The sequence below is a fragment of the Microtus oregoni genome, unplaced genomic scaffold (genome assembly GCF_018167655.1).
Source record: "Microtus oregoni isolate MIOR12 unplaced genomic scaffold, Mior012 000055F_ref0000237, whole genome shotgun sequence".
NCBI classification, from domain to species: domain Eukaryota; kingdom Metazoa; phylum Chordata; class Mammalia; order Rodentia; family Cricetidae; genus Microtus; species Microtus oregoni.
In genome coordinates, this window is record NW_024543831.1 from 731,456 (window position 1) to 752,553 (window position 21,098).

The 21,098-nt window shown below is 51.0% G+C and overlaps 1 protein-coding gene across 1 annotated transcript; it reads left to right on the top strand.

Moving 5' to 3' along the window:
* The first annotated feature begins 2,140 nt into the window (after positions 1-2,140).
* On the top strand, positions 2,141-18,520 carry LOC121438214 (homeobox protein TGIF2-like). Its single transcript, XM_041638394.1, has 5 exons — positions 2,141-2,199; positions 2,969-3,032; positions 14,638-14,791; positions 16,238-16,340; positions 17,530-18,520. The coding sequence occupies exons 1-5, from the start codon at positions 2,141-2,143 to the stop codon at positions 18,089-18,091; spliced, it is 942 nt and encodes a 313-aa protein (XP_041494328.1). The 3' UTR covers positions 18,092-18,520.
* Positions 18,521-21,098: the final 2,578 nt, after the last annotated feature.

Here is a 21,098-nt window from a genome sequence, read left to right on the forward strand (position 1 = left end):
AGGCAGGGTCAAGCTGTGACTGAAGGCCAGGGAGGCTGGCTAGGCTGCCCTGTGGCTCATAAGGATTCTGTTAGGCTCAGCTACCGGAAGCTCATGACTATCTTACTATCACCTGGGCCTGGAGCCTCGTGAGAAATCAAATTGGCTGCCCTCCACAGACCATAATTAATGGTAGATTAGGCTGGCCAGGAGAGAAACAGGCAGAAGCTTGACCCAAGAGGCACATTTACTGTCTCATGCACCGCTAAACATTTTACCTCTGAACTAGGCGTACTGGGGTGAACTCCAGCAAAAAAAGTAGCTGAGAGCCCAGAGTCTATTTCTGTAGTTACACTGCCACCTGCTGGTCATTTAGGGCATAACAACACAATCCGATGTCGGCATCATAACGAAAACACCCAGCTACTAGCACGGATTCATTCATCCAACGTTTCTGCAGGGCAGGCAGCACTTGAAGGCTGGTCACCCAAGAATAAGCCCCCAAACACACAAGCCTGTCTTTAATAAGGTTACAGTTGAATGAGAGAAAGGCGATAATAAGTAAAAGGGTAACACACACGTCAAAGGGCGCTGGAGTCTCGAGCGCGAATCTAAAGCAGACAGGGAGGGCCTGTGGTGCTGCCACACAACCTCGCAGAGCCTGCAACCCTGAGGAGTAGCCAGAAGGTGGTGAGGAAAGAGTCGTGCTGATTTCTGAGCTGGCTCATCCCAGACTGAAGCCGGAGTGAGTCCTGCTTGGTAGATCTGGGAACCCAACAGGGAGGGGCTGAGAAGGGCAGGACCAGAAGGGTGACTTCAAAAGCCTGAGGCTTTATTGCTGGCTCAGAAGGGAACAAAACCCAACATTATCAGCCACCTCCCGCTGCCCGCTGCCCGTGCGCTGGTGGGGAACCGACCCAGAGACTTGGGCATACTAGATGGGGTTCCCATCATTGGTCTCCTAGCTTGTACTCTTTGACATGCTATTCTGGTTGAGAACAGCCTGTGGGTCAAGGAGGAATTGGAGGGGGGGGGGGGGGTCTGTTAGTGAAGCAACAACTAAACAGGAACCCAGGCAGCAGAAAGAGGTAAGGGGGCTCTCAGGGGCATGAGAGGGAACTCAGAAATGACTTCACAGTCATAACTACAGAGAGAATGTGTTGCCCTGCACTGAAACACAGACTGGCTGGCTCGAGGAGATAAGTGGGGACCTCCATTTGGGATCTGTGGGGCCAAAGTTCCTTGTCAGATGTCTATGGGTAGCAGAGCCTGGAATCGGGGTGGCCTGCCTGGAGTCACGCTCTGAGAGCCAACAGCACGTGAATGACATTTAAACCCTGGGACTGAGAGAGAGCCCAGCCCTGAGGAAAAACTGTCTGGACACCAGGGCCTCAAGGTTAGAAAATACGAGAAACAGGAAAGGAGATGCCAGAGGGTGGTGAGGGGAACCAGGCGGGCTGTGCCTCGACCCCAAGTCAGGAAAGAGAAGGGCGTTCCTGAGCCTTGCTCAGACCTGAGAAGAGCTTCCTGGGACCACAGGGATAGGGGCGCCCGAGTGGCCCCAGTTAAAAACACAAGAAATAGACAAGTGCCCACAGCATGGGGAGGGACAGCAAGCCCCTGCTGAACTGTTGGTGAGATGGGAAAGAAGCAGCCACTTTGGGGGAGAACTTGGTACTTCCTCGGAAGAGTAAACATGGGGTCCACAGCTCAGGATTCCTGCTCCCTGTAGGCTCCAAAGAGGAAAGCAGACTTTGTCCCAAACACTGTAACAGGGAACAAATCGCTCGCCCGCTGTTCCTTCTGTGTGCTGCCTGCTGGTTTCCTGATTTTACTTGACTAGAGGTAGCATCTCGGATGTATGAGTCACCCGTTCACCTTTCACCCCAAGTCCTGGTCTTGGAGACGGGTATTTGAGAGTTGGGCCTCCTGTCTCCTTGTGTTTGACTGTTTTTCTCCTTTTCAGAAACTTGTTTCTGTGATTGGTGTATTACATACAGGGCTGGCTTAGTAAAGGACACAACCCAAATGTCTGTCACCAAAGAGCAGATGAACAAAGTGTGGCATGTGCACACAGTGGAAGAGTGTTCAGCCGCAAAAAGGAACAAAGTGCCCCTTCAGATTACCGCATGGACAATAGCCCGAGAGAAAGAAGCCAGTCATGGCAGACCGCAGATGGTGTGATGTCACTGATAAGAAATGTCGAGAAGAGATTAATCTGTAAGTACTGACCTTCTCTACAAACAGCAGGTGTGTGGTGGCCGGGGCTTGAGGCAGGGTGGCTGCTAACGCTTCAGGGTTCCGTACGCAGATGACGAAAGTGTTCAAGAATTAGGGGGTGCTGAGGGTTGCATAGCTCTGTGAATATGCTCCCAGAGACTCAAATACACTGTTTTAAAGGTGATATTTCGGGGTGTGTCGCATGTGAATAATACATTGTTTTAAGGGTTTGGTTGTGTGAAGTGGAAGGTAGCCTCAGCACGGGTAGGAGGCAGAGTACGGGAGCCCAGAGTTCTTTGTGCTGGTGGATAAGTGCTAGGGAACTTGGAACATTACACACACAGGGTCGTTCCTCCAAGGGAAGGATTGCAAGGCCTGTTATCTGCCCAGAAGGCTGGGAGTGTGTGTGCTTACTAGCCTGGTGACCTTTGTGCCACCCACGTGGCAGAGACTTTTCCAGCAACCGATCCTCCCCTTCAGATTCTTATTGCAAGCGTGTTTTTCTCAATCTATAGACTCCATCTTTATGGGTGTTTCAATGAGTTTCAGTGAAGTCACATGTGATCTGGATTAGTTTGTCCCTCCAGGAGATTTCCGTCTGCTTGGTTGTACACTCAGGGCTGAGTTAATCATCACCAGAATAATTTTCGCCAAATTGCGCCGCGCTTAAATATGTCTAAAATAACTACTCAGGGCCAGACTCCCGCAGTTTGAACCAACACTGGCTCCTGAGTCATGCTGAACCAAACTGCGTTCTTGTCCCCTGCAGGCCTATGAAGGTCACAGAGACCCCCATAGCAGAGGACGTGGGCGCCATTGAAGAGAGGGAGCAGGTGTGGTGGAGGGACTGTAGTCTGGATGATGCTGGTTCCTCTGGCTGTGACGGGGAGGGCACAAAACAGGAAACCGGCGCTGGAGAGAAAGCTCTGTGCCCTTGAGAACAGCTGGTGGGCAAACCATTTCCAACAGCTGTGAGTGGCGTTCACTGGAGATATAAGGGTGCCTGAGCCTGAGTGGGAAGAGAAAGGGAGCTTCAGCCATGGAAACTCACTCCAGAACTCCAGCAGACTGCCTCGACTTCCCTAATCTGCTTCTGCTAGGTGTTGTCTGCATTCAGCTTGATGATGTCATCTCTCTGTGTTGCTATTTCTTCTTTTCCTTTGGCATCTCATCCTAGGTGACCCTCTGCTCTGCCCAGAACTCTATCAGGAACTCCAGCTGACTGCCTTAAAGGCTCTTCTCCAATACGTTTCTGCTGGGTGTGTTGAGCACCAATTTCCTGATGTCTGTTTGTCTTTATGTCTATCTATTGCTCTCATTTGCCACTTATTCTTTTACTTCAGCTTGCTGTATACATAATAGGCTCATTCACAATCAGAAGTGTGGCTATTGTAGCTCCTTCTCCAGACCACACAGAACATCACATAAATGAGCTAGGCTTGGTCTCTCTCTCTCTCTCTCTCTCTCTCTCTCTCTTTCTCACACACACACACACACACACACACACACACACACGGAGGAAGGGAGCAATCTGCCAAGCCCAGGTGGGGAAATATGGCTGGGTCCACACCATATACGTGCACAATCACACGTTTATTCAGGAGCACATTCATGCAGACGCAATTACATACATACAGACCTTCACAAACACACATGCATGCCTAGACACACGTAGAAAAACGTCTACTCATGTGCTCACATGCATTCACAGGCACGTAACACAAATGCACAAGCACACACAGGTACAAACACACGTACCTCCCCTCCTAAACCTGTGATAGCTCGCGGGCTAGCCTGTGATATTGTTGGAAAGTGATCTCAAGGAGACTGGGCAGGGATGGAGCCCTGCACCCCATGTGAGCCACCAAAGGGGAAGAGCCAGTTGGCCCTAGAGGGCTTTAAGGCCTGGGAATGCTGGGAAGATGAGGGGCCTCACCTGCTGGGCCTGGGAACTGGGAGGAGGGGGAGGCAGTGAGCTGGGTCTTAGAACTGGGTAGCTTCAGGGAGTGGGTGGGAGTTGTCATGTGCAGAGACAGTGAGAGACGGGTGACAAGGCTGTGTCTTTTCTCCACTGTCCCTCCCCTCCTGGGAGGAGTTGGGGAAGAGGGGGGTCTGGAGGAAAGGGCTCAGTCAGTAAAGTTCCCACTGCATAAGGATAAGGAGCTTAGTCACAGTTTCCAGAACCCACATAAACAAGCCAAACATGGCTGCACATGACTGTGACCCCAGCACTGAGGAAGTGGGGATAGGTCGGTCCCTGGAGCTCCTTACCTAGTCAGTCTAGTGGAGTGCATGAATATCAGGCCCAGTGAGAGACCAGCCTCAAAGAAAGCGGATGGTGTCCTGAGGATGGCCCTCCACACACATGAGCATGCATGTACTTCTCTCTCACGCATACATATGCATATACAAACACGTAAAATGAGAAGGATTTAGCTGGTGGGGTGTTTACTTGCACAAAGCCCCCAGTTTGATTCCCGGCCCTGAATAAACAGGATGGTACATGGCTGTAATCTCATTCTCAGGACGTAGAGGCAGGGGCTCATCTTCAGTCACAAACAGAGTGTGCAGCCAGCCTGCCCTGCCGCAGAAACCAAAAACAAAAAGGTGATCTGATCATATGCTAGTATGCTAGCCCATGTAAGGAGGAAGATTTCTACAGGTCCAAGGTTGGGAAAAGGCAAAAATGACATAAATATATAATTTTCCTTCATTTTTATGCAAAAGCAACATATATGTGTGTGGTGTTTAATTTCATTTATCCCCATAGGGCATTCATGAGCTGGTCTTTGTACAAGCCAATGAGGCTTTTCCAGAAAACCTGCCCTGAATGTAGATGGCACCAGCTCCTGGGGCTCCAGAGTGGCAGGGGAGTGGGGGACACCTAATGAGGGCAGACAGCCCCTGTGCCCAGTTCCCTGCTGCCTTGGAGTCACCTGCCACCCTGCCTCCCCAGCTACAGTGAACCGTACCCTTACACTATAAGCCAAAACTTGCCTCTTCCTCTGTCAAACTGCTTTCGTTCAGGCTTTTGGTCACTGCAACCTGGAGAGTAAACAAGACAAAATTAAGTTATTAAAACCCAGTATACAAAAGTCCTAAACAGGATACAGTTTAAATTATTAACAGTTTAATTTCTCAGCATGGGTGGAGTAGGCTAAAGGCATAGACAGGGTGTGTGTGTGTGTGTGTGTGTGTGTGTGTGTGTGTACGCATGCGCGAGTGTGTATGTGTGTGTGTGAGTGTGTGCGTGTGCATGTGTGTGTACGCATGCGCGAGTGTGTGTGTGTGTGAGTGTGTGCGTGTGCATGTGTGTGTATGCATGCGCGAGTGTGTATGTGTGTGTGAGTGTGTGCGTGTGCAGTGTGTGTGTGTGCACGCATGCGCAAGTGTGTCTGTGTATGTGTGCGTGTGAGTGTGTGCGTGTGCAGTGTGTGTGTGTGCACGCATGCGCAAGTGTGTCTGTGTATGTGTGCGTGTGAGTGTGTGCGTGTGCATGTGTGTGTGTGTGTGCACGCTGCGTGTGTGCTGTGTTGCTGTCCTTTAAATGTGTACCATGGAGCAGATAACATGTAAGTGACAAGGAAAGAACTTGTCAAACCCTCCTCAGCTCCAGCCTTCCCAGGTCACAACGCCCTGCGTAGCCACCATCCTCCACAGCCCTGACAACTCTGTCCCTGCACCTCAACACAGCATTGGGAAAGCAGGTGGCATCCATGTGGCTGCGTATGGCTCCGTGTGGTGTGGCCTACCAGGAAAGATGGAGATGGCTCTGAGCACTGTCCCCAGGAGTACGGATAGCCAGGCCAGCTGGAAGGCGGTCCTCCTTTAGGTCTTCTTTGCTGACCCTGGAAAGTTCTGGGTCAGTCTGGGGACAAAAGAACAAGTAGGAGGATGGAGGGAAAGGGTCGAGGAATGCCCCCCATGCCCAAGGAACACCCCCCCATGCCCAGTTCCCAGGACAGCCATGTGTCAAGCAACTCAACATGCAGGCTCACCCTACCCTCAGAAGGGCCCACAAGGCATTATGAAGCCCATTCTTCACCCCCATTGAGAAGTCTGAGGCCCACAGAGGCCAGCAGAGGGCCACAACCCCTGCCAGGACCTGACCTCACTCCCCAAGTCCACAGTCCATGCTCTCCGCACCCTGCCCCGCTTAACTCCTGCTGAGGAAACAGAATCCTAAGTGGGAACTCCGTGACCCCCAGCCCTTCCCTGCCTCACTCCCTGGCTTGTGACTGTGGGGTCCCTGGGGGGCTCCCTACCAGCAGGTTCACCATCCACGCCTGTGTCCAACCCGAACGCCACTACCCAAGGATGCAGCCCTTCCTTTCATCCTCTGCATGTCCCCCACTGGGTCACACACCAGACCTCACTCTCCATCTTGGAAGGAGGGAAGAACGTGATTCAGACAACACAGAGGCTGTGCCTCTTCCTCCTACACCATGGGTCCCCACCCCCTGGCCCCCGTACGTGCCCTCTGCCCTCCCTTGGGTGCATCTGGAGTATCAGGGCCCTGAAGCCCCATCAGTATACGAGGGCATCTCATGGTCCCTAGAACAGCCAGGAGACCTAGAACCTGGAGGCCACCCCTCCCCCTGCCCCAGGAGACACATTCACTGCCCACACCCCAAGAGGACCCAGGTTACAAGTGTCCCAGCCTGGCGACTGCATCTAGTTTGGAGCCACCAGATGGGGAAGACAAATGACGAACAACCATCCATCCCTTCTCCCCACACCTCCAGCTCCTGTCTCTGGGATATAAGAAACTTTCCAGAAATTTTGGAATGCTCCTGGCACAAAAATTCTGGGGAATTAAAGACAGAATAGAAAAGTCAGGGAGGTACAGTGGAGAAAAGACATTGCCGGACCCATGTCACCCGTCTCTCACTGTCTCTGCACATGACAACTCCCACCCACTCCCTGAAGCCACCCAGTTCTAAGACCCAGCTCACTGCCTCCCCCTCCTCCCAGTTCCCAGGCCCAGCAGGTGAGGCCCCTCATCTTCCCAGCATTCCCAGGCCCTAAAGCCCTCTAGGGCCAACTGGCTCTTCCCCTTTGGTGGCTCACATGGGGTGCAGGGCTCCATCCCTGCCCAGTCTCCTTGAGATCACTTTCCAACAATATCACAGGCTAGCCTGCGAGCTATCACAGGTTTAGGAGGGGAGGTCTGTGTGTTTGTACCTGTGTGTGCGTGTGCATTTGTGTTACGTGTCTGTGAATGCATGTGAGCACATGAGTAGACGTTTTTCTACGCGTGTCTAGGCATGCATGTGTGTTTGTGAAGGTCTGTATGTATGTAATTGCGTCTGCATGAATGTGCTCCTGAATAAACGTGTGATTGTGCACGTATATGGTGTGGACCCAGCCATATTTCCCCACCTGGGCTTGACAGATTGATCTCCACTCCATGCCAGTCACAGCAGGAAGAGGTTGCCCAGGTGCCTTCTGGGACTGGGTAGAGAGCAGCCCCTAAGGACAAACAGAGCATTGCTCAGGCCCCACCTCCTGTACATCATGCCCAGGCTATTCAGGCCCACTTGCTAGGAAGGCCTTGCTAAGGCTAGGGTTCCCCCAGGCCTGTCTCAACTCCTTTCTGCCCCGAGCTGACTGCATTCTGGCCTCGCTGTTCCCCATCCTTCTCCTGGTATTTCAGTACCTCTTGGGCTCAAATCTGCAGTAAAGAAAGCTCTTGGACACCAGCCACTGTGGCTGCTTCCACTCTGTGACACAGCTCAGCTTTTCTACCTGAAGCAGGGAGCCTCCAAAGCTGGCCCTGATGTCATTAACTGCCGGGTTCCCCAAGTACTTGTGCTTCCAAGTGCCACCCTAAGTCAAGCATTTCAGGCGAGAGCTGAGGAAGGCCCCTGTTCATTTGCAGGACCAGGAGCAGGGCAGCATCTGCACAGAGCGGATGACCACTCACCTGCCCGCTCAGAGGCTGTTTAGTTTGCATCTCTGTTGCTGAGATGAAACACTAAGCAGAAGCAAGCTGGAGAGGGAAGGGTTTGTTTCATGTTACACCTCCAAGCGATAGCCCATCGCAGAGGGAGGCTGAGACGGGACTGAAGCAGAGACCACGGAGGAATACTGTCTATTGCCTTTCTCCCCTGGCTTACTTGGCTGCCTTTCTTACACAGCCCGGGTCTGTCTGTCTGTCTGTCTGTCTGTCTGGTTTGGTTTTTCGAGACAGGGTTTCTCTGTAGCTTTGGAGACTGTCCTGGAACTTGCTCTGTAGACCAGGCTGGCCTCGAACTCACAAAGATCTGCCTGCCTCTGCTGAGATTAAAGGTGTGCCCGGCCCACCACCTGGCCCACCTGTCTAGGGAAGGCACCACCCACAGTGGGTTGGGGCCTCTTGAGTCAATTAGGAAATAAGAAAATGCCCCCACACAGACATGCTCACAGACCAATCCAATGGAGGCGGGTCCTCAGTTGAGGGTCCCTCTTCCCAGGTAACTAATCTGTGGACAGGTGACAAAACTAACCAGCTCAGAGGCAGTGCTGCCCCTCCCATCACCCTCTGGGGTTTTCACAAGACGGGAGTTTCAGGAATGCAGGCTTCCATCCAAATATTCATACATACGAGCATACATACATACATACATACATGTACCCAATAAAATATATGTGTGTGTGTGTCCATACGTCCACCCATGTATAAACACACATCTAACCATCCAGCAATGTGTGTTGCCAGAGGTCCCAGTTCCTCAGATGCTGACGTGGACACATGGAGATCTTATCCTTCTCGTCTCACAGTGGGAAAGAATCCAGGAGTAGGGTGCTTTCCAAAGCATTTGACAGCGCTGACTAATGGAACTTCCTGCAGTGACACCAGCATCTTATATCTATACCATCCCCCGGGGCCTATTGTCTCTAGCCACACACGGTCACTGAACATCTGAAAGGTGGCCAATGAGATGAGGAGCTGAATTTCCCTCTTAATATAGTTGTAATGGACTTAGACATAAACCCTCATACATGCTGGACATGAGTAGCTCTTGGGCCAGATGCCATGATTGAGCATCATCCGCCCCCACGGATGTATACACACACACACACACACACGCATGCATGCATATATGCATGTACACATACATGTACATATATCTAGCCACAGAGAGGGAAGGGGAGAGTCAGGGAGGGGATAACACCTGGTAAGTCCAAGAGAGATTCCAGGACACCCTCTTAGCAAGTATTTATTGAGGGCCAGGAAGGGCCACACCCTGATGATGCAGCGGTTGACACACAAGTAGGGAACACAGCTATGACCAGGTGACATTAGCCAGGTGTTACCCATCAGACACTGTGAATCAAGGAAAGCTCCACGGAAGAGGAGATTTCTAAGGTCAGGCATCAGATAGAAGCCGTCAGGAAGCAGTTTGTGAGGTCACAGCAGGCCTAGCACACAAGCAGCGCAGCTCAGCCCTCCCAGTGGGAAGCACACACTGGGCCCTCCCCAGAGGAGGAGGACAGCACTGTACCACACAGGCCACAGTCCAGACTGCTCATTCCTCTCCCCTGACGCCTGCTGGAATGTCTCCACCCACCCCATAAATGTGATTTGGAAAACCTCTTGTCACAGTCAGCAACTCTGCCCTGCGTCCCCTCTCTGAGGTCACCAAAAGATGGGATCTGAGCCCTCATTTCCTCCAAGAGCTCCTGGCTCATTCTGGAGAGAGCGGCTAAGCCTTGCGTTCTCGATAACCAGCTCCAGCCGGAGGAGAACAGGCGTGACCCCAGCTCAGGGACACAAACAAGGGAGAGCAGGGCGGGGAGGGCTAGAGACAGCAGGAAAGAATTTGACAGCCAGGCAGAGACTGATGGGAAAAGACTTTTTACAGACAGCCCAAGCCAACAGGACAGACAGGCCAGGAACAAAGATTACACAAACGAGGAATAAGGACCAGCCTAGGCAATCAAAGACAGCACCAGGACGTCCGAGGTTAGAAAACAGACTGGCCAAAAGGCAGCCGGTCACCCTGGTCATGATGGAATAGAATCTCCCACAGTGCTGAACTGTCAGTCACTGCCTGCTTTTGCAGAGATAGCCACAAGGGGGCAGCATTGGTCCAAGAAAGTCCACAAGACTGTGGGCTCAGAACGATCAAGCCAGACTCTGAAGTCTGTAAATGAGGGACCACGAATATCCACATTCTAAGCTGGAGAGTCCCCTTTCCTTGCAGCAGGATGTCCTCAAACTAGGCCCTTGCCTCCACATTCCCCACCCCCAGCCTCGTTCACTATTAACATCTCCCGGTCCCCGCAGATCTGGAATTTGCGCTCAGCCCCTAGAGCAGTGCTTGGCGTCTTCCTCATGAGCCCTTGGGTTCCGAGTATGGCCCCTGAAGATCCAGGAGTCTTAGCTGACCATATGCTCAGCAGCAGTGTGCAGGGCTAAAAACACACTTGACCCGAGGCGGCTTTCACGGAACCAAGCGGCAACAGGATGCGGTCTTTGGAACATCTTTCAAAGGGCGCTTAAGAAAGCAGTGCAAGGGGCTGGAGAGATGGCTCAGTGGTTAAGAGCACTGACTGCTCTTCCAGAGGACCCGGGTTCAATTCCCAGCACCCACATGGCAGCTCACAACTGTCTGAAGATCAGTTCCAGGGGATCTGACACTTCACACCAATGCACATAAAATAAAGTTAAATAAACCATAAAAATATTAAAAAAAAAAAAAACAAAGAAAAAAGAAAGCAGTGCAAAGCCGGAGGAAGAGCCCCGTGGAAAAGCCCTGGTTACACTACCCTCAGTGACACAGCAATGCTATCATACGCTTTGTCATCTGTAAGTCAAGCGTCTTGTGTAACCATACCCATTTTACAGATGGCAAAACTTGTAGAGACTCCCTTCCCATGACTCTCTCTTCCCCCTGAGTCACAGCCACACCCACCGTCTAGCCTTGATTCCCAAATGGTCCTGAGTTTCCCCGCTGGCCTTCAGACCAGTCCATCCACTGCCTTCTCCTGCCCCGCCCCCAAGTCTGAGCTAGGACTGTAACAAGGATCTTGTACATCTTAAAACTGAGTTGTACCCCTGTGAGACCTATTCTTGGTTTTCAACTTGACTACATTTGGAATTAACTAAAGCCCAAGTGGCTGGGTCCACCTGTGAGGGGTGTTTCTTGATTGAATCATGGGGGGACCCACCCAACCGGTGGGGGGGGACCCACCCTAAATCCAGATCATTTAAGGTCAAAGGGCCCACGTTAAATCTGGGACACACTTTCTGGTGGCAGCCTACATATAAAGGACGTGGACGAAGGGAGCTTTTGCTCTTTGCCCGCTTGCTCTCCCTCTTGCTGGAGCATTAGAGCTACTTCTTTGTGATTGCAGCATCCGCTGAAGACCAGCAGAGACATCCAGCTTCGTGGACTCAGCAATTGCTGGATTCCTGGACTTTCCCTGTCGGTAGGCAACCATTGTTGGAATAGCGGACCACAGCCTGTGAGGCACGCTAATAGTTTTGAGAGATTCATTGTGTCTGGTCTGTTCCTCTGTAGAACCCTGATGACTATGGCCCCAAGCTGATTCTGATTTCAGTGTCCCGAGGTGTTGGGGACTGCGGACCACCAGACCCTGAATTTCTTGTAAACAACTTGTTCTTGTTTTCCTCTGCTCTGAGCAGCCTGCAACTGAGCCAGAGACCTTGATGGCAGGGAGTGGTTTCTGATGAGGTCTGCAGCTGAAAGATCCCAAGAGCTGGGAATGGCTAAGGATCCCTACATAAGTTTCTCTGGAGCACAATAAACTTGGCATTCTTGTATCAAGGATGACCCGTGTCCAGGTCTCTCTCTTTCTGTCTCTGTGCGTGTGTTTTTAGGTCTCCAGGCCCAGTTCCCGGCTCACGTACCGACCTGTAGAGGCGCGGGCACTACAGGTGTAGTACCATAGAGCATGGAGTGGACGCTGTTTTACACTGAGGCATCTAAAGTTCTGGGTACTCAGGATGATTTTGCTCTCGCCACTGACACATGTGCACTGTGTGGCTCCATGCCTGAAGCACCTCATCCTGTCCCCTCTGTCTCCACCATGATTCTAGCCTCCCAGCCCTGCCTTGAAGTCTATCCCTATCCCTGGGCCTTGCTACCCTCATCCTTCCCCTCCCCTTGTGACAACCCCAAACTGCTTCCTGTTGTTACTGAGCCTATGGACACTGCAGTCAGAGAGGCAGGACTAAAGATCCCCTCTAAAGGGACATTCAGGCTCCTCCCCAATGACCTCCCAATAAATTAGAACCCCCCACACACACACCCACAGGAAGCTTGTGCTGGAAGAAGGAAAAGACTGTGGCCCTGCGACCAGCCAGAGGAGGCTCCCGTCTCTCAGAGATGTCATATGGCTCTGACACTCGCCAGATCATCTTGCAGGAGGGTGGTACTGAGACAAGGAAGAGTCAGTGATGGGTGGGACCACACCTTGACCAGGACTGCTCAGATGGGTGTTCCTTCTGCCTTCTGTTTAAACTGAAGTTTCATGTCAGGATCCCAAGATGAATTTGGAGGTTAGCTTTCAGTCATATTGGATTGGGGCCTGTCCATCTGTCCTCAGTTTACCTTGATTTCCCTTTCAAAGGCCTAACTTCCAAGTACATCTGGTCCACCGGGGTTGGTATAGCGTATGTATTTGTGAGGAAAACACAATACAGCCCATGACGACCCCAAGCAGGCACGTCATTGTCCTTGCATAGCTTCGGGGCATCAGGGAAGCTTTGTCAGGTGTTCAAAGCACCTGCTTCTTCACCACACAAAGCCAGTACACAACAACTATGACCATCCGAGGCCACAGTGGCTACTACTGCCACCAAAGAAGTCAACATGATGAAAGTAATTTCTCTGACCCACTGCCCCAAACAGAATCATCACAGCCCTCCCTGATCCACAGGCTCTGTACCCCTTGACTCCTACTGTCCAACGGGAGTGTGAACCATGCCTGGGCATGGTGATGGGTAGACCATGCCTGGGCATCACCCTCTGGCCCTGGCCTTTTGCTTCCTTATAGATTACCCACTGTGCCAAAGACAGGGGTTATCTGCTGCAGGAGCTCTGGGAAGTGTCCAGGTAGAAAAAGTGGGGATCAGACAAGGTGAGGACAATGGGGGAGAAAGTGAGGTCCAAAGGAGGGGAAACACACACACAGGTGACCAACGGCATGAGGGAGGGCTGGAGAAAGAGAAACCCAGAGTGGTTCCTGGAAGAGAACCTCCTTTCCTCCCCCCTCTCTGTCTCTCTGTCTGTCTCTCTCTCTCTGTCTCTCTCTGTCTCTCTCTCTCTCTCTCTCTCTCTCTCTCTCTCTCTCTCGTTTCAGCTTACTGACTCTGCCCAAGAACCAGCCTGTGGTTGTCGGCTCGTGATCACAAGAGATTCCCTTCCTGCCCTCAAAGCTCTCCCACCGTGGCTGGGGTTTTGCCGGAAGAGTTATATGTGGAAAGGAACCGGATTCCATCCGGCAATCGGAGATATGTGTCTCTCCAAGGAGACAGGGGAGCCGGCTGCAGCAGTGGGAAAAGAGGAAGTGAGGCCCCTCGGAGATCGCCTTACCCCAGGATGTGGTTTGAATTCCACTCTACTCTCCCAGCCACTCCCTGTGCACCATTTATTAAGGGCACCAAATTAAAAACACAAGATGTAATTGCAACATGGACTCTCATGGGCTCAGTCTCCAAAATTGTCAGGGGATGAGGTAGGGCAAGACGGACAACACAGACCACAAACCCAAGGAAGAAAGCAGAGTCAGCACCCATACTAAACAGCCAGGCCCTCCCCTGTGAGCTCAGGGAATGCTGTCCGGGGAGTGTCACTTCACAAGACGGACAGACAGACAGACAGACAGACAGACACACACACACACACACACACACACACACACACACACACACACTCCTAGAGTGCAGGTCCTGTGGTAGGGACAGAATCCCCCACACCGTGTCTTCCTCCATCATCACAAGCATGTTCTGAACTGCTCAGTCATCTGTAATTCAGCCCCTCTCCTAGCCAAAGGTTTCCCTCCCTGTCTTGTTCCTACTTTCCCCTCCTTGTCTTACCCTAGAGCCTGCCCCCCATGTAATGCTTCGCCCCAGCAGAGAGCATCAGAACCCTCCAGCTTCCTGCTTTGCACCCCCTCCCCAAGTCTTCTGACCCCTGCCTCCTCTCTCCACTCCCGACATGGAACCTTCCCTCAGGCCCGAGGCTCTTGCTCTTCTGCATGGAGCCAGCACGTAACACCAGTTCCCTTGGGTCTTGAATCCTCTCAACAATCTGCCCAAGCCCTCAAAGCCCTTCCATTCCCTGCTGCAGCATGAAGAGCAGCTTGGTCTTCTACAGTCTGGACCAGCAGCAGCATAGATACGTCTCTGAACGTCCACGCAGTGGTCCTGGGTTCTCTTGTTTCTCCATGTTCCTTTCCTAACTCCCTCCCGGTTCTTCTTCTCAGCTGCCTCTCAAGTATGCTGATTTTCAGACATTTTACCTGGAACCCCCTCTCTCCCACATCACCAAGCTCTCCTTGAGACAGCCTGAAATCTGCTCCTGGGTGCCCCAGACTTCTGCTTCCTTATATTTGTCTGATGCACTCGTCTTCCCCACAGGTACCCCAATATTCCATCACCCCGTCATCCTCCAGATGTGAAAAATAGCTTCACACCCACTCCAGCTCACGACCCTTCCCCTCTCCATGCCCACTAGCTGCCCCTCAATAGCTAAAGAAGCAAGGGATATTATTTTACTAAGAGCCGTCAGACTCCAGGCACTGGGCAAAGGGCCTTCTTGTGTGCCTTCTCATTTCCACTGACTTTGTGTGTAATGTATGCAGCACATGCCTACTTTACTGTTTGTGTGTGGAAGGGTAGACCAGGTTAACATTGAACTTCCAATCCTCCTGTCTCTGCCTCCTAAGTGCTTCAGCTCTCCCATAGTCTCATCTGGCTACATGCAGTTTTACTTGTGGACCTCAGTTAGGGACGGGAGGAGGTAAGTGAGCTGCCTCTGTCTGAAGGTCACCGGCGGGGGGGGGGGGGGGGGGGGGAAGGTGCAGACCTGACCACTCAAGTTCTCTCTTAGCAGCCCAGCCCCTAAAGGCACCCCAAGCTGTCCCAGTCCGCCCTCTCCCTAGCCAGAAGGAAGGGCTCAAATCACCTTCATCATCAGAGAACACCTTTGTCCCTCTCTTCCTTGAGGCCCGCCAACAGTGCCCTTCCCGGGGAGACCTCCAGTCACTGTGCTATGCCAGGAAGCCCTGAGCATGCTGGGTACTCATACTGCTTGTGGTGATGTGTTTATTCCAGCTTCAGGCCCAGCACAGACCCTGGGGATATCAAGCTGGTCCTCAGTAAAAACCAAAATCTGCATCTAGAGCTTTGGCCAGTTGAGTTCCAGACTAGATGATGACTCCACCCACTGGAGACTTCGAGTCTGACGTCCTGGGTCTGGGGATCCAGGTGTTCTTACATGGAGTTTCTAGAGAAACGCTGATCCCGACCAGGGCAGCCTAGAGGGACGCCACCCTTACTTACTACCCAACTATAGATCAATGGGACCGGCCTGCCCTGACTCTTGCTGACTTAGTTAAGGTTTCTATCGTTGTGCAGGCAGACCTGGTGTTGGAATAGTAGCTTAGAGTCCTACATCTTGCAGGCAACAGGAAATCCACTGAGATACTGGGCAGTGTCTTGAGCATAGGGCACCTCAAAGACCACCCCCATGGTGACACACTTCCTCCAACAAGGCCACACCCACTCCAACCAAGCCACACCTCCTAATAGTGCCACTCCCTATGATCTTATGGGGCTAATTACATTCAAACTACCACACTTTAAAAAAACAAAAACACTTCTAGGGAACACGGGGCTAGCAGCAGACAGAGTTGCTGCTGGAGGAGAAAACGTTCACATTCCCCAGGCACTGCAAGCTTAGGCGATCAATACCTCAGTACCCTGGGAATCCATTCCTGACATCACCTGTACCAAGAGCTTCCAGAAAGTACTCAAAGCCAGATGCAGCTGCCTGGCACTGACAAGAGTTCTGGGGCTATGCAGCCCCAGTGAACTGTGGCCTCCAAGACAGCAATGCCGAGCAGCAGTGTGGCCGTCTGACCAGCAGTGTGTGCAGCTTGGAACCATTCCCACTGCAGGATCCTGGGTAAATTTGGTCCCCCAGCCTGAGACCAGTATCCATGACAAGCCCTGAGGGTCCATCCTTCAAAGCTCACCCTGCCCCTCCTCCCTGTGGGTGGGGTCAGTAACCAGAGGCATCTGGGAACAGAGAAAGGCCGCTGCAGTGACATCAAGTACTTTCGAACCCTTTTACTCCATTAACGGCTAAAAGGAACAAGAGGGCGGCCAATCAGCTGGTCCTTGCGGCTGCTGGGAGCTCTCAAATGGTCCTCTAAAACACTTCTCTTTGCCAGGTGAATATGGTCCCCATGGCCCCACACCATCAGAGACCTTTCTGGAGAGAATAAACACGTGGGAGATTTACCTTTATGAAACATTAACATGGAACTGAAAGTTGGAAGGACCTGATGTCATCGCATCTTTAGATAGGAAACTGATGCCCTGCGGCATCAAGCCTCTAATCCCAGGCCCCAGGAGATAGGCAGGAGGCTCAGGAGTTCAAAAGTCAGTCTTGAGTATATAGCAAGTTCGAGGTCAACCTAAGCAGTGTGTTGAGACCCTTCTCAAAACAGACAAACAAGCAAAGTCATCGAGATTACTCAGCAGGTTAAGGATTTGCCACCAAGCCCAAAGACCAGAGTTTGATCCCCCGCACTTACAAAACAGAAAGAGATAATTGGCTTCCGAAAGTTGTTTTCCGACCTCCAGGCACATGCTCCCTGATCAATGAAGGAAGCGAGCAAACAAGCAATGCAAACAGACCAAAAATAAGATATGTACCATGTGGCAAACATTCCTTTGCCCTGAGAAGTTCACTGGTAGGTGAATTCAAATTCTCTGAAGATATTGAGAGCCCTGAGCAACTGAGGCAAAACTGGCATTCAGCCAATTATAAACCAGGGATAGGTGTGCGTGGATGGATGGATGGATGGATGGATGGATGGAAAGATGAGTGAGTGGATGGGTGGATGGATGAGATGGGTAAATTCACAGAAACAGAGAAACTGTGGTTTATATTATCTTAAGTATTTAAAACTCACTCTCAAAATGGCTGACAACTGAGGTAATTTCTTCAAGGCAGTCTGACTGCTTTTTCTGCTAAGAGGAATTGGCTCTACTGAGCAAATTGGCAGAAAGCAAGACATCAGCAATCTTCAATTTTAATTAAGTCGTTAACACAACTCCAATCCTGTGGTTTTCTCTACATCTTTTAGATTAAAACCTATCTTAAGAAACTCTGCTAGGGGGAACTTGCCCAAGGAGTCGGTAAAGATCCTCCGGGACTGGCTGTATCTGCACCGCTACAATGCCTACCCTTCAGAGCAGGAGAAGCTGAGTCTCTCCGGACAGACCAACCTCTCGGTGCTGCAGATATGTAACTGGTTCATCAATGCCCGGCGTCGCCTTCTCCCAGACATGCTTCGGAAGGATGGCAAAGACCCCAATCAGTTCACCATTTCCCGCCGTGGGGGCCAAGGTGAAAAGCCAGCAGCTCCCTACCCACAAGTGGAGCTGGAATCCCCTAAGGCTCTGGTGACCCCTGGGAGCACGCTCACCCTGCTGACTAGAGCTGAGGCTGGAAGCCCCACAGGTGGACTCTTCAATACGCCGCCACCCACACCCCCAGAGCAGGACAAGGAAGACTTCAGCAGCTTCCAGTTGCTGGTGGAAGTGGCGCTGCAGAGGGCCGCTGAAATGGAGCTTCAGAAGCAGCAGGGTCCGGCACCCCCATTACTACATGCTTCCCTTCCTCTAGTCTCAGAAAATGCCAAGTAGGCACCTGCTACCAGGCGGCTTGAGGTTCAAGCCAGCTGTCCCAGGTTCCTGGTTCACTTCCCCTTCATACAGAGGGCTATCTATGGATCACTGCCAAGCATCGGGATCATCTGTCCAGAGGTCTTCAGCAGAGAGACAGCAGCTGGTGTCTCTGCACTGTTACGGGGCCTGTGCTCTGCTGACTGCATTCCTTCAAGTTTCCTATCGGAGGAGACAAAGGCACCAGAGCCAGGCATGGTGCTGCTGCTGCTTCTCCAGAGAGCCCTGGGACACCTGCACTCCGACCCGCTTTCCTAGGCAGGCTCAGGAAACCTGCCAAGTTCAGACTTGAGCTGGGTCCAAGCTGCCCTTAGGCTGTGCCTCTTTTGGTCAAGCCAGGTGTGCGTGCACATTCCAGCTTACTCGAAAGAAAAGGCCCAGCAGATGTCACAGAACCGACTTCAGTTGAATGTTTAGATTTTTGCGAAATTGTTTCTTTTCTTTTTGCTCTGCTCTGTCGATGGCAGTAGGTAGCCCGGAAGCACAGGTGTGGGGAGAGAGCACCTTATGCGATGGAGCTTTATAGGCGGGTGATCTGCCGCTGCACCGGGGTGATTGTATAAGGGACCAGCAGAATAGCTGCAGCTGTGCTGAATTCCAGCTGGAAGTGGTTGTTTGATTCTTGGTTTGGATTACTCTATTGTAAAAGACAAGAAAAATACCTACAGGTGTTGGATTACTACACCAGGCACAGAAGGGGAGAAAGCCACAGCCAAATCCAGCTGAAGCAGATAGCCATTTAGACACATCAGAGACGATGCTAAGACCCAGAGACATACTTGTTTTCATTGTATTTTGGGGTGACTGAGCTAGACTGAAACAGCTTTTGTTTTCTCTCTCTCTTTTGGGTGTTGTCTCCCCCTTCCCCTTATTTTTTTGTAGCCTGTTTGGAGTCATTCAGGAGTTTGGCCAGATGTCGAAAGCACCAGCATCTCCTGCTTTGGGAAAAGTGAGCCATCTGCTGGTCAGGAGGCCCTTCAAACATGCCACTTCACAAAAGTAGCTGGGACCTTGGTGGGGAAAGGGGCCCAGCACCTGGGAGCGGGTCTCTTTCACCTCCTTTCAAATTGGAATTGCAAGGGCCTGCCTAAATTTCCCAGGGAAACAGATCACACGTGGTTTTGATCTCTTCCCTTCCCTCCCTTTTTTACTTTGCTGTTTTGTTAGTTTTCAGCAACAGTATACCCCATCTTTATATATCTTAAGAAACACTAATCCTAGGTTTTTATTAACCAAAAATATTTGTGTTCTGAATAACCAGAAGATTTGAGAAGCCCTGACTATAATTTCCTGATGTTTACTAGGTTGTAAACACAGAGAAGGGGCTCCTGGGTGTTCACCGACTTAGAGTGCCTGTCCCAGAGAAACACAACACCATTCTGGCCTTTCTAGGAAGCCCCCTGCCACTCATATAGGCTTCCCTACCTCTCCTGAGTGTTTAGCTCCATCCCTTGCTGTGCAAGTGGGAACTGAGAGATTTGCTCTCTGTAGGGGATTGCTTTCCTAGGCTGGATCTCTTGCCTCCCTCCAAGAGATCTGGCATCCTCACCCCCTCAAGGCACTGCTGGGGAAGGATGAACATGGCAGCTTTGTAGAATTTGCTGTTTGCCTGCTTGTACCCCACTGTCCGTGAGCCTAGATCCCGTGATTGCTGCAGAAGGCCTACAGTAGGGGTGATACTAGGATGAGCGGGAGTTTTCTCCCCCACAGTGCACTGAGCAGGGGAGGGGGGAGGGAGCCATGCTGCTGACATATTCTGGCATTCCCCCCTCCTGGAATAAAATGGGGCATCTGAGGGGTGGGACAGTCTCTGCTTAGGTTGCTTGTAAAGATAAATCTGGAGAAGCATGGTTGTCCCATTGAACAATATTTGAGCAAAAAACTACTGTAAATAACTGGTTTTTGTCTTTTGTCAAATAAAGTTGTTTGTTTTTATTTTTAAAGTCAAAAAAAAAAAAGAAACTCTGCTAAGTTCTATTTGAGTCATGATCAAGGCAGAGGACTCATCGTGATTTCTTATTTCTATATAATGTAATATTTTCTGAATAAGTTTACTAGGAAATTCATTCTGATCATATCTTACTTGATGTTAAAGCTTGCTAATATTTCTCTTCCTCTTCAGCACCACTTAGTAATTGAAAGGAGATTGTCAGTGAGGCAGGTCGGATTCTGATTGGATAGGCAGCCAATCAACAAAGCAGACACAGTGGCGCAGCTGGAAACAGGATGAAGCCACAGATGATGTGTTCCAGCGGTGCATGGGAAGTGTTGGCTTAAAAGGCCTGCCTGCTTTGCTCCAGATGCTGTTACAGACTAAGAATGCGTTCTCAGTTAGAAAGCCGCAGCTTGGCCCCATCCCATACTGATGACGACAGTGCAGCCCTCCGGTATTTCATTTCCCCTTCCCACTCTGACAACTGGTGTCTGTGCACAGGCTTTTAAACTGAAAAGAGAAATCCTAATGGTCTGTTTCAGTTAACACAAGAAGGAGATGCCTCAGGGAATGTACTGGCTCTGTGGAAGCCTCGCTTCTCTCCACCGGCAGCACACTAAGTCAGCACTTGTCTTTATATCCAGTAAGTTAGTTTCTTTGTTTTTAAATAAAACACACACACACACACAGTACCTGCTCTGTTCAACTAGTGAATTTTAATGGCTTTCATTTATCATTTTAAATCACACAATTCTAAAACTCCTTTGTACATAGTTGTTATATGTAAGACAACCTGTCTTTAACTACATTACTCTTAAAAAAGAAAACTTCAGGGCCAGTGAGATGACTCTGCAGGAAAAGGCACTTGCTGCCAAGCCTGATGGCCTGAGTTTGATCCCCGGGACCCCTGTGATGGAAGGAGGAAACCAGCTCCCACAAGTTGTCTCCCGACCAAGAGTGTGCCCTGGCACATACTTAACCATGAAGGCACAAAAATAAACTCATACATACACAAGTAAATGTTCAATAAAATTA

What these genes read in the sequence shown, in the direction of transcription:
- LOC121438214 (XM_041638394.1), top strand. Translation starts at nt 2,141, where the DNA reads ATGGCAGACCGCAGATGGTGTGATGTCACTGATAAGAAATGTCGAGAA. An exon ending in TGCACTCGTCTTCCCCACAG is followed by an intron (nt 14,792 to 16,237) that starts GTACCCCAATAT and finishes GGGGCTATGCAG; the next exon opens with CCCCAGTGAACTGTGGCCTC. An exon ending in TTCCCACTGCAGGATCCTGG is followed by an intron (nt 16,341 to 17,529) that starts GTAAATTTGGTC and finishes TACATCTTTTAG; the next exon opens with ATTAAAACCTATCTTAAGAA.